The 12512-nt window shown below is 38.0% G+C and overlaps 3 protein-coding genes across 3 annotated transcripts in view; 1 reads left to right on the top strand and 2 right to left on the bottom strand.

Moving 5' to 3' along the window:
• The window catches only part of LOC127416458 (chromatin-remodeling ATPase INO80-like), a 71613-nt gene extending 71414 nt beyond the window's left edge, over nt 1–199 (bottom strand). Inside the window, exon 1 of the mRNA XM_051655838.1 lies at nt 68–199. The gene's annotated coding sequence lies outside the window, so the exon portion shown is untranslated. The remainder of the gene's footprint in view (nt 1–67) is intronic.
• A 603-nt stretch (nt 200–802) lies between these two features.
• Nucleotides 803–7014, bottom strand: LOC127416459 (vacuolar protein sorting-associated protein 18 homolog). The gene is made up of 5 exons (XM_051655839.1): nt 6602–7014; nt 6327–6468; nt 5761–5852; nt 3542–5412; nt 803–1866 (listed from the first exon to the last, which is right to left on the bottom strand). The coding sequence occupies exons 1-5, from the start codon at nt 6690–6692 to the stop codon at nt 1138–1140; spliced, it is 2925 nt and encodes a 974-aa protein (XP_051511799.1). The 5' UTR covers nt 6693–7014; the 3' UTR covers nt 803–1137.
• Nucleotides 7015–8867: 1853 nt separating this feature from the next.
• On the top strand, nt 8868–11871 carry LOC127416471 (rho-related GTP-binding protein RhoV-like). The gene is made up of 3 exons (XM_051655860.1): nt 8868–9240; nt 9358–9416; nt 9608–11871. The coding sequence occupies exons 1-3, from the start codon at nt 9042–9044 to the stop codon at nt 10052–10054; spliced, it is 705 nt and encodes a 234-aa protein (XP_051511820.1). The 5' UTR covers nt 8868–9041; the 3' UTR covers nt 10055–11871.
• The last annotated feature ends 641 nt before the right edge of the window (nt 11872–12512 follow it).

Below are 12512 nucleotides of genomic sequence, written 5' to 3'. Positions count from 1 at the left end.
TTCTTTCTCCCTCCCGGCCATCTTCCCCATTGCTCCCCCACCATGTTCCTCATAAACGCCAGCTCACCTTGTCCCCCGTGTCCGCCGTTTTTGCTCTGTCTCTGCTGCAGCCGACTCTCAGCTCTCTGTCTCCAAAATGGCGGTTCTGAGCGAGGAGAGAGACCGTGAGCATAGAGTCGGTAGCAGCAGAGAGGCGGCCACTTTCAGTAACTGAGAGAGCAGGGACACGGCGCCATGGCGAGGACAGAGTGGTGAACAGGCATACGAATCTATTATAGAGTGAAGGCGACAGCCTTATAAGCTTTTAGGTACTGTATCCCAGTAAATTACTTGTAGAAAAAGAAATTAACAGTTTGATTTTCAGAAGCCAATAGTGAGAACTTCTCATTACAAATTAAAACGGGTCATTAGAGTACGGTATCTTGGCTTTCTGAATTCTACTGATTGAGTCTTGCAAAACCGAAATTTGCCGAAGGTCTCATGAAGTAATACTTTCCGAACTTATCTTTAAAATATCGCGTGAATACCACTTGGTCGAATTTGTCAGTCTTGTTATGCCTAAATAGCACAACTGAACATAGAAGTCATTTACTTACGATTATATACAAATGATAACACGTTAGATAAAATTTGAACATGTTAAAATTGGCTGATATAAAAAATACGATTCAGAAATAAGGTCAAAAATATTACTCACCAATTTCGTAAGAGACTATGGACATTTTATTCTACATGAGGCAATAATTTCCTAAAGGCTTTACATCAGTAAAGAATCCCAATTAGTACACACTGACAAGTTAAATAGAAGCAATTATTTATTATTCTGCCGCATACAATAACATTTTTATTGGCATGGCTTATAATGCAACAAAAATGCAATTAAGTGCATTTAAAATTTTGTAGTGGCCTCTGGTCTAAGGCAGCAAACATACATAAAAAAAAAAGAAAAAAAAAATACATTTCTTCAAATAGTTCATAACTGTTAACAATCCTGTTAATACTCAAATTCAGCATTACACATGTAAAACTACAACTCATTCACAAAGCACAAATGGTTAAATTTGCAGCATATCTACACCATATTGACATTTAATTTGCAGCCCTCAAATTCAATTTCTTCATGCAGAAGTGTTTCTTTTAGAGCCAGCTGGACATCTCTTCATCAAACTTTTGTGGATCTATGAAAGGCTTGTCAATAGATTTGATCATCAGCTCACCGCAGTAGACACACTCACTAGCAACGATATCATCAATATCTGACTTGATCTGCTCTCTGCTACCCTGGCCCTTGCCTAGACTGACTGTATCCTCCTCTCTAGGCTTGTGCCTGGATTTGGTGGTTTGCGTAGTTGCTTCCAACTTCTTCTGAAGCTCCTCCAGTTTATTCTGCTTATAGCCAGAGAGGTGAGGGATGACTTCCTGAAAGAGACAATCATAATGGAACATGTGTCCACACAGGAAGAGATAGAAAGGTCGATTGAGCAAGGGGAAATCACAAGTGGCACATTTTTCCTGGGACTCCACCACCCCATATTTGTTTCTCATCTCTTGGATGTCTTCACGAATACGTTTGGCACTTTCTGTGGCCTCCTCCATTTCTTGTTTCAGCTCCTCAATGTGTTTATTGTACTCCTCCAAGGAGCTGCAAATTGCCTCCTTAAAGTGGTCTATTGTTACAAAATCTGGAAAGAAAGGTAAAATGTCCTCAATCTTGAGCAGGTTGCAACTGGACAGACAATTCATGGCCTTCTTTACATCTTTCTCCTCCTGAACCACATGACAAGCAATCTTCAGCCACAGCTTCTTCCTCAGTTCCTCATCATCCTCAGGAAGGTCAGCACAAGACTTGGCCAAATCTACATCCACCTAATGGGTAAACACAGGCATTATAAAAAATGTCCAACTTTTAACTAGATAGGTAAAGTTTGTTGTAACTTTATTGTTGGCTTGACAAAACCTTGCCTGAAAGTTTAAACTAGTTTTAAAAGTTTGAAGTTTAATAGTTATACAGACATTATAGGAAGACAAAGCGCCAGCTAGCTAGGTAGATAGTCAGACAGACAGACACAGTAGATAGAGCAGATTAAAGGCAGAGACGGGCCACTTCTATTAAAATGAATGGGAGAAATTGGAACGCCAACAGCAGCCAACTGTCAATGGATGTAGAAAAGAAGTCCCGCCTTACAGGTAAAAGAGCCAATCACCTTTTAGATTCAGACATCACCTGTCAATCAACTTGAGAACGCGCATGCACATTAGCTATACAAGCCGAGAAAACTGTGTTTTGTAGCGTAATCTGAGGTAAAGAAGCACAATTTATTATCCCAGTTTTGTCAGATTTCACTGCTGATTTTAAATATGTTCTTTGATCGTAATCTTGACCAACAGTTTTGGAGATTTCAATCTTTTCCCATTCAAATAAATAGGAGCTGCACTGTCATGACTGGAAATAGCTTCCCGAGGGTGTTCCATAGATGATCGACAGTGGACTGACTTGCTAGAAAGACTTTGGGTGCGTCTCAATCAGTTCCCTAGTTCATTAGTCAGGGCACTGATCAGTGAGTCGGCCATTTTTAGGGCTGTCTCATTCGCAAAATTGTTCCAGTGTACTGAAACGTTCGCGCCCTAAAAAAATCCCACAGTGCACCGTAAAAACCAGGGAGCATCGTTGCTCACCATGTTCCCTTACCGGAAATGTCGTCAGGTCTTCTGAAGTCTCTCAAGTCCATAGAAGACCAGCTCAATTGTAAAACTATGAAGTCCAAGCCTTATTTTCTCTTTAAAAGAGATTTGTTTGTAATGTCTTTCATTCATAATTACCATGAAAGTGAAACAATCTTTTAAATATTTGAGTTGTTAAAAGAAGGTTTAAAATGCACTCCAATATATTTTTATTTCTTTATATATGCCATTTATCTGTTATAATAACACTATACATTTGAATATCTTCAATGAAAATGAAGGATAGTGTCCATTTATTCAGCAATGGTGTTGATTAATAACAGCTGCGCTTCAACATGCGAGCTCGTTATTGTGTCACAGGTGATTGAGTCATAAGTGTCCCAATGTTCAATGGATCAGTACCCTTACCAGAGCCTAAATTCGTGTTCATGATATACTGATTCACGACATAGGGAGCTACGGAGCTGATTGAGAAACAGGGTTTGTTAAAGGTCTTTTGTAGGTTTGTTTACATTTGAATTTTTGTCATTCCATTGGCCTGACTGAACATTCCGTCAATAAGTCTATTGGATTTCTCTGATTTTTGATTGTCCACTGTGCAAAAACCAAAAATTTGTTCAGTTAGATAAGACATAGCACCCTATTTCAGAACATTCTGAAGGTCTGTACCAAGTTTGGTGGATGCTGCTTGAAAGCTCTAGGAGGAGTTAGTGTTTAAAATGGTCTCGGTTGAGGGATTTTGAGAAAACCCCAAAACCAGTTTGTAGAATAACAGTATTTTGGCTTTGTCAATTCAACATAATTATCATAATATAGATGGTTTTAAATATAAAAAAAAATAATGTAATGGCACACATACTTGTAGTGCTAGATCCACAGCTTCCTCATACAGCTCCATAATCTTGTAAACTAAGACACAGGCTTGCAGATACCCATGTTCAGCACAAAGGCGCAAGGCATATTTCAAGTCGTAGTGAATGTCTGAGGCATGCGTTCCTGCTTGTTCAAGGTACCACAACAGGGCATCTGGCTTGTGCTTAGCATAAAGCGAGAGTAAGTAATTGTGAATAGCCTCATCTTTGACATCCAGCTCATACACACAGAACTCCATGTAGCGGATAGTCTCATTAATTTGTTGCATACTGCCCATCTGGCTGTAGTTCACCAATGCTGGGATCAGATTCTTTGGATCCAACCGGTTTCCCATCTGAATCCAAGCATCTACCACCTTTTTGGGAATGTGCTGCATAAGAACCGGGGAGAACTTGTAGAAGAGCCTCTCATCACAGTGCTTGGAGAGGACATCCAAAGCTGCACTGTAGTCATCATGCTGGCAGTAATGAGATATAACACGCTCATAGTCCTGCATGATGACCGAGAAATAGACCATGTTGTCCACGTCCCCGTGACTAGCGAGCAGGTCATAGATGGTACTGCGATTGTTGTAGAAGCAATCTTTGTGTTTAGGGCTTTTCAGAAAGGTGCGAAACTCTTCACGGGTTTCCTGAAAGATGTGTTGTTTACTGTCATCTGCCTCCAGCTGACCAAGCCGGTTGAGATATAGTTCAGTCAACCAAGTCACAAGCAGGGTGATCTGAGTCTTCTCACTGGGTTTCAGATTAGTTAGTTTCTTATTCAGAAATTCCTTCAAGGCATCCTCCTGCTTTGCCTCAATGAACTTCAATGCAATCTCCTCAAAGTAGTTCTGAGTGAGAGCATAACACTTAGCACTCTCCAGGAAGCGTTTGTTCTGGAAGCAGTGCTCTGCCTCCTTGGCTAGTACCATATCTAAACATTCTGGTCTATCCTTGCAGTACTCCTTAGCTAGATCAAACTTGTTCATGCTCATGTACATTTGCCAAACATCCCTTGCTTCTCTCTGAATGTGGTAGCGAAAGACAGCTTTTTCAGTGTAAATCCACACAAGCCCAGTGATAGGATCTTTGATCATCTTTTTTAGGGGGCCAAATTTTTCTGGAAACACGTCTTCATGCACCACTTGCCCATTCAAAGTGCAGATACCCCTCACACGGTCAGAGAGCAGAAGTAGGAAATGAAACTGGGTAAGTACAATAGAGATGGGCTTGACAAAGTTCAAATCAATATCTGATGTGTATTCCCACACCTGCACATCACTAAGTAGAGAGTCAGGCCGCACATAGTCCAACTGTCCATACAAAACCCCATTGCCCATCATCCAGGCAAAGGTCTTGGGGCAACTCCGAAGCTTCGATGTGTAGAAAGTAATCTCACTGTAGCCCATATTGACAGGAAACTCCTGGAAGCTGGGTAACAGATCCTGATTCTGGGCAAAGATGGAGCTGAACCCCTGCTGCTCAGAGCCCTCTGCCAACTTTCCTACAAACTGAAACAGGCGTTTCCGTGTGGTAGCAACTATGAAATACTTTGATTCCATGCCACGTTCCACCTCAAGGCAACAAACTGGTGCTGGCTTACCATCCTCTTCCAGGGAGTGAACTTGTCTGAAGTACTGGTCTGGGTTGGTGTTGAAGAGACTGCCCTCTGACGCAGATATCTCAGCTTCAAATATAATGCCCTGGCTGGTGCCAACCAGAATCGGCCCAGTGTTGGTCTCAGAGCCTACTAATTTGTTCCAACCTATACTTTCTATTAGGTGGCCTCTCCATCGTGATAGACTTCGAACCTTCTGAGTGTTTCTATTTAAGTATACGCATTCATTTGTAGTTAGGCTGATGACTAAATGTGACCCTACAACACAATTGAAAAAAAAAAAATGTTTTTAAGACTGTATTAAATAACAAGCAAACTGAAGCAGTTTAAAGAGGAAAAAAAAATCTTGATATGGATAAGTATGTGAACAAAATTATTCTTGTGCATGTGGTTCCTATTAAAATTAGGAATTGAAAACATGTATACTAGTTGCCCTTGTTGAATTGCCCATTCACACCTGGTCAAATGCCTTGGGATGTTGCTAATGTCATACTAATTTGACAGGAAATCTAATCAAACCACTGATTGTGTCTAATGGTGTTTCTTGAAGGCTCAAATGCATTTAAATCCTCTCACAACAAGATGTTAACCTTGACACGTAATTACCTGTTGGATCCAGGAAAAGTTTGTGCACTTTGCTGTCATCCTTTCTTCCCAATTCAATCTGATTTGGCTGATCAGGTTTTCCAAGATCAATTCTATAACATAATATGCAACTTGTCAATTTTATATCTGATCTGTAAATATGTGGTGAATGCAGGTAAAATGGGCCACTTTTTTCATTCAAATGATGGGCAAAAAGTGTCCCAGTTTACGTGAATCCTTCTTAATAGTTCTATTTATTTCAAGGATACAAATAATGCAAATTAAAGACACTGAATTCGTAATTGATTAAATACACTCGGAAATAAAAGGCAGATCAAGTGAATTTATCAAGCAAATTACATATGCATTTCAACAAGAATTGTCTTTGATAGTCCGCGCAAACGCTCCTTGGTCCTTCACTAAGTAATCAGAATCAGAATGAGCTTTATTGCTAATCAAACATAATTAAAATACAAATCACTCATGGTATGTAAATAAACTAATCAATGCAAAACATATCAACAGCAAAATCACCCAATAAAGCCTGTGGATGATAACATTATTCAGGCGAGAAATGCCAGCTTTACCTTAGTAGGGTGTCCTTCCCCAGACTCATGCATAACTGGTTGTTGCACACTGAGAAGTCGTTGATTTTTTCGGGAGGGGAGAAATCGATGCGTTGCTTATTGAATATGGGTTTCTCTTCCTCCAGTCTTACATTCACAAACCCTGTGAACATGCACAAACCTAATGTCAGATTTCAACTGACATCATAACTACCTAAAATAAACTGGGCCTGACAGGGTGTTAATAACGTTTAAAATATACTAAATTATTTGTGAAGTACACTATTTATTTTTACCTGAATGAGTAATCCCAATGTTAGCCGCAGAGACACGGCTGTGTTGACGGATGTTCTGAGAATCTTCATATTGATCAAGAATTGATGCCATTGCAAATGTTCTAATCACACGGAGTATTCACAAAAATTACGGTTTGTTACAGATACTGAACCTGCGTTTACATTGCACATAAAGATCTCTAACAGCTACCCCCACACATATAACACGCTAGCATTTGAGCTAACTAGCTGTTCTGTTCAAAAATGATTTCACTGTCCCAGCCGTGTGCGGAGTATAACATAATCTAAATCCAATAGATATAGTAAAAAAAAAAATCAAACAAAAAATCGCAAAACTGATCTTTAAATAAATCTTTAATAATGGAAATGGACAGAGCTAGAGCTATGTTATGTGCAGTAAGTGCTATCTTGGTCAGCTGATGAATATCATGTGATTATACGACAAATACTTTACTGTAGTTCTGTGTCATGACCACGAAGTGGCGCTCTTTAGTCAAGAAGTGATTCTAAGACGTTAAAGGGATAGTTTACCCAAAAATGAAAATTCTCTCATCATAATGCCATTTCCAGGGTTGGGAGGGTTAGTTTAAAATGTATTCCACTACAGATTACAGAATACATGCTGTAAAATGAAATTTGTAACGTATTCCGTTAGATTACTCAAGGTCAGTAACGTATTCTAAATACTTTGGATTACTTCTTCAGCACTGGTAGATTTTTTTCACTTGTTTTGACTATAAAACTCTGCCAGTACAGTAAGACAAACTACACATGTTAAAAATACATTCTCTAAAAAAACCTAAATATCTTATGCTTATCTAGTGTTGTTTCTAAAACAAGATAAATCAAACTGATCTTGTTTTAAGGATTTTTAAAAAATATTTTTACAGGAAAACAATAAAAAAATTATCAAGAATATGATTTTTGCCCTAACATCAAATGTCTTACTAGAAAAAAGAAATTATGATCCAACGTGAATTTTCTTTGATAAAAAAAATATGATCATGTCTGGTAACGTGTATGTAAAATGTCTAGAAATAGCATTTTAGCTTAACGTAAAGCTGACAATTTACACAAGGTTTATTTCTATTTCTTCTGCTCCAAACTTCAAACTTACTGCTCTGTCTGCTCGTATGAATGTAACACATCATAAGAAAGTGTTTCACTTCTGTTCAAATGCACTTTGGATCGCATCATTTATATGTATAAATGTTTTCCATCTGAAAGGACTAAATATTAAATTAAACAAATGACAATAAAATGCAAAGTAATCTCTTCAGTAATCAAAAGACTTTTTGAATGTAACTGTATTCTAAATACCAATTATATATTTGTAACTGTAGTGGAATACAGTTACTTATATTTTGTATTTTAAATACGTAATCCCGTTACATGTATTTCGTTACTCCCCAACCCTGGCTATCTCATATGTGAATGACACAAATTAAGATTTTTAGAAGAAAATTTCAGCTCTGTAGGTCCTCAAAATGCAAGTGAATGAGTACAAATATTTTGATGCTCCAAAAGCACATTGAAGCAGCATAAAAGTAATCTTACGACTCCATTCAGAAGCGCTATGATAGATGTGGGTGAGAAACAGATAAAAAGTCATTTTTGCTATCAATCTTTACTTTCACATTCTGATTCTTTTGGTTTTGGCGATCCGAATTCTATGAGCATCGCCATCTGGTCGGGGCTGTTCAAAGATGAAGATTTATAGTAAAAAGAAAAAAAATAAAGGACTTAAATATTGATCTGTTTCACACCCACAGCTGAAGATATAGATTTAACCAACAAAGTCATTTGAATTACCTATACACTGCCTTTATGGGCATTTTGGAGCTTCAAATTTTGTTACCCATTCACTTGCATTATGAGGACCTTCAGAGCTGAAATATTCTTCTAAAAATCTTCGTTTGTGTTCAGCAGATGAGAGAGAGTCATACGTGAGAGAATTTCTATTTTGGGGTGAACTTTCCCTTTAACGATTTTCACACCGAACGCTTCTTGTGCTAAAAAAAAATTATATATATATTTTAATAATAAAATAAACCTACGCGGAGGTACATCTTGTGTTTTTATTCTGCTTTATTCATTATTATTTAAAGCATCATATTCACTTTTTTTAAAATCCAGACAAAAATAATAAAAAATTAACTAATCATAAAATAGCTTCTCTCTGTTCAAAACCATGGATTTGTGTTCTTTCCATTCAGGCCCAAGTGGTGGTTGTGGGAGTGGCTCTGCAAAGTCAAGCCTCTCCATTTCGCCAGCTGATTCATAAGGCAGAGGTCCCGTCAAAGATCACAGCACAGTCAATTCAGCCTTTGAGTTGGGAAAGTAATGAGTCACTCATCACTCTCATTAAAGACGCGACCAAATACTGTGGGGTTTAAAAAAAATTCCTGAAGAGGTTTCTTCCTGTATTTAACTTTTGGACATGCCACCTCAAATGGATTACTTTTACCAAGAATCGAGAGGTCCGTCTGTGTGCTTGGAGCAAGACGACGCACTGGAACCTGCGATTAGTTGTATGATGGTTGGGGATGGAGCCGTTGGGAAGACTAGTATGATTGTGAGCTACACCACTAATGGATATCCCACGGATTATAAGCAGACAGCTTTTGACGTTTTCTCAGGTAAGCATCTGTTCTTTGGCGCCTTCTATGATTAAGTTGAAGTAAAAGCAATAAGATCATGAATTGGATCATGTTGGATCATCCACAGTTAAAATTTTACTACTACTGGTTTTTCAGGGCAAGTTCAGGTGGATGGGACCCCTGTACGAATTCAGCTGATGGATACAGCTGGACAGGTAATGTAATGATTTCATCTAAACTATTTGTTCAGTCTGTAAATTAATGTATCTGAATTGAGTGAGTGTGAGGGAATACCAGAATGTTGGAAACCCTTATCAAATCACATACTGTAAACTGAGAATGGGACAAACCTGACTTAAGTTGTGCTTCGTAAGTGTTCTAAGTTCTGTCTTTGTCCGTATTGCAGGAAGAATTTGATGAATTCAGATCTCTGTCTTACGCACACACGGATGTCTTCCTCCTCTGCTTCAGTGTGGTTAACCCCACATCATTCCAGAACATAACCAAGAAGTGGATCCCTGAGATTCGTGCATGCAACCCGTCGTCCCCCATCATTTTAGTTGGAACGCAGTCAGACCTTCTGTTGGACGTTAATGTTCTCATAGACTTGGACAGGTACAAGGTCAAACCTGTGTTCAGCCCAAGTGCACGGAGCCTTGCCGAGAAGATTAGGGCTGCCGAGTATGTGGAGTGCTCGGCCCTGACCCAGAAAAACCTAAAGGAGGCCTTCGATGCTGCTATATTTGCGGCTATTAAACACAAAGCCAGGAAGGCCAAAAAAATTAGACTGTCGGACAGACGAGCCAAAGCTTTTTCCAAGTGTAGCTGGAAGAAGTTCTTCTGCTTCATCTGACCCTGTGGGTCAAAATGTGAACTGTTTACATGATTGATTAATTTATTTCGGACAGTGCTTTTACCACAGTGCTGTATGGTCATTTAGCTTTTTTTATGGGTGGAGTTGTTTGCTCTGCGGTGAACTTCCCAGGAACCGAGTCACTGTCATTTGAGAGCTGCTGGGTTGCTCCTAACTCTTTGGATTAAAGGAATAGTTTACTCAGATATGAAAATTCGGTCATTCTTGTGTCACTATATGACTTTCCTTCTTATGTGGAACACAGAATGTTTAGTCTTTATCACCATTCACTCATTTTCTTTTCATATAAAGAAAGTGAATAATGACTGAGGCTAACATTTTACCTAACATATCCTGTGTTTCACAAATAAAAGAAAGTAATATACTGCAGGTTTGGAGCAACACAAGTGTGAATTTTCATTTTGGGGTGAACTAGCCCTTTAAGGAGCATTTTTATCACACAATCTGTATATGTAATACATATTGTAAGATTCATAGACACATTATGAACTCAAAGCAAAGTTTAGGAATTGTTCCAGAGACCTACTCCTAAAATCAAGGATTGTTCAGAAAGAGCACCCACCATATGTAAATGATGTGAATTTGCATAAGCTGGAGAGCTGCCCATTCAAAGCTGTATAGAGCTCAAGTGGCGATGTCTCTGATGGTAGTGGGGACAGGACGGGGTATCAGTCTTATTTCTTTTGTGCTGGGTGCTACTTAGTCAGACAGGCTCTTTCATATGCAACACTCAACACAAAAGCTGATGTGTGAGTTGTCTCCTTCTTAAGTGTTTGCGACTATATAAATCCAACATCACGCTTACGTTTCAGCTTGTCCATCTGATAAATCTTATTTGGGGTTTACCATCCAAACTGACGTAAGATAAGAATATTAGGTTTGGGTGGAAATTGTTTCCTGCATCAAGGGAAAATTTGGTAGGCCTTTTCCTGATTTCCAAATACGGTTTATGTGTCCTCTTGTGTTCAAAAAATGTTTGTAAAGCAGTGAGAGGGCATACACAGATAAAATTATAGACACCCAGCTTGTTTTGTGGAGCCTATGTGTTAAGCGGTTTTTTTTTAATTATTATTTTTTTTATCTTTAGTAGAATTCACTGATCTACTATTGACAGTGTGCTCTTATCACAGAGTAAACAGTGCTGTCTTTGTTATAAATGTGCTTCTTGTGGAAGAATCTTTAAAAAAAAAAAAAAAGAAAAAAAAAAAGCTGTTTATTTTTAACAGCTCTGTTTAGACAGGTTTAACTGTTCTGTTTTGTTGCCTTAGGCAAGAAGGATGTATCGCTCAATCATTTTATCTGTTTGTCTTTACTATTTTAGTTTTGCCTCCAGTGATCAAATTGAAGCAGCACTTTGAAACAGCTTCTCCTACAGTGTTTCTCTGCATTACCAAAAATAAATCAAATAAAAAATGTAATTAAAATGGCAAAATACTTAAAATACATTTCCAGTGACAAAAATGTGAGTTCTGGCAAACTTGCCGCAAATGTGCAAAATGTGTTATTTTCACATGCAAATGCGCTTGTGCGTTGCTGAAATTTTCGTCAGAAGAATGCAGATCTTCTGCACAGGCAGTAATGGTGAACCTGCAGCAAACCTTTGGCAACAATGGACAATTTGCTGCAAAGTGCATGCAATGAGTGGCAAATTTGCCACAGGGGTATGCCAGAACACTAGATTATTTTAAGTGTTTTCACGATGCAACTGTGTTATATGTGAAAATTGTTTATTGCATTATCTTATAATGTTCCTCTTTACATATTAAATAAATGAACAACATGTTGACAAATATCAACTTTTAATTACTTGGGTTTTTTTTTTCCAACACTTTAATATTACTCTACATACATTAATACTGTTATAAAGGCTAACGTTTGTCTTTAAATATGATCATATAATTTAAGTATATACAAATTCTTTCCAGAGCATCTAATTTAATTTTGGTAATTGTATATGTAGAAGTTGGAATAACTTTTTTTCATTTTGATGGTTGATTAAAAGTCAAACACAAATATCTGGTAATAGGACAAATATTACTTTGCATATGTACACAGTACATTATGAGCTACTAAATTATTTACACAGTGAGCAGTGTTAGCGATCTGAATACGCATCTTCAAACAGCATGAATACTTTTTGTAAACGGCTTTGCAAATATCTTCAGAGGGTGTAAATGAGACACACAAGGAAGTGCTAGGTACTAAAGGAATATGAATACATTGTGAACTAACACTTCACTGCTCTGAGCTCTCATGCTGTGAAAATCCCTTCAAGACATTGAATTTGGGAGACGACATTACAAACATACTGTATTACACTTAAAGTGTAAATAGAAGACAGAGAGCTTACTTTTAAACTCAGATATCACGAAACATTAAACCACCATGTTAAATGTCTGCCATCAGCACGCTGAAGTGGGTTAAGGAACCCATTCTT

This window comes from Myxocyprinus asiaticus, chromosome 25 (assembly GCF_019703515.2).
Source record: "Myxocyprinus asiaticus isolate MX2 ecotype Aquarium Trade chromosome 25, UBuf_Myxa_2, whole genome shotgun sequence".
Taxonomy (NCBI): domain Eukaryota; kingdom Metazoa; phylum Chordata; class Actinopteri; order Cypriniformes; family Catostomidae; genus Myxocyprinus; species Myxocyprinus asiaticus.
Note: the sequence above shows the minus strand (reverse complement) of the source record. Positions and strands in the feature narration are given on the sequence as shown.

What these genes read in the sequence shown, in the direction of transcription:
- LOC127416471 (XM_051655860.1), top strand. Translation starts at nt 9,042, where the DNA reads ATGCCACCTCAAATGGATTACTTTTACCAAGAATCGAGAGGTCCGTCT. An exon ending in AGCTTTTGACGTTTTCTCAG is followed by an intron (nt 9,241 to 9,357) that starts GTAAGCATCTGT and finishes CTGGTTTTTCAG; the next exon opens with GGCAAGTTCAGGTGGATGGG. An exon ending in TGATGGATACAGCTGGACAG is followed by an intron (nt 9,417 to 9,607) that starts GTAATGTAATGA and finishes TCCGTATTGCAG; the next exon opens with GAAGAATTTGATGAATTCAG.
- LOC127416459 (XM_051655839.1), bottom strand. Translation starts at nt 6,692, where the DNA reads ATGGCATCAATTCTTGATCAATATGAAGATTCTCAGAACATCCGTCAA. An exon ending in CATTGGGATTACTCATTCAG is followed by an intron (nt 6,469 to 6,601) that starts GTAAAAATAAAT and finishes GCATGTTCACAG; the next exon opens with GGTTTGTGAATGTAAGACTG. An exon ending in ACTTTTCCTGGATCCAACAG is followed by an intron (nt 5,413 to 5,760) that starts GTAATTACGTGT and finishes ATTGTGTTGTAG; the next exon opens with GGTCACATTTAGTCATCAGC.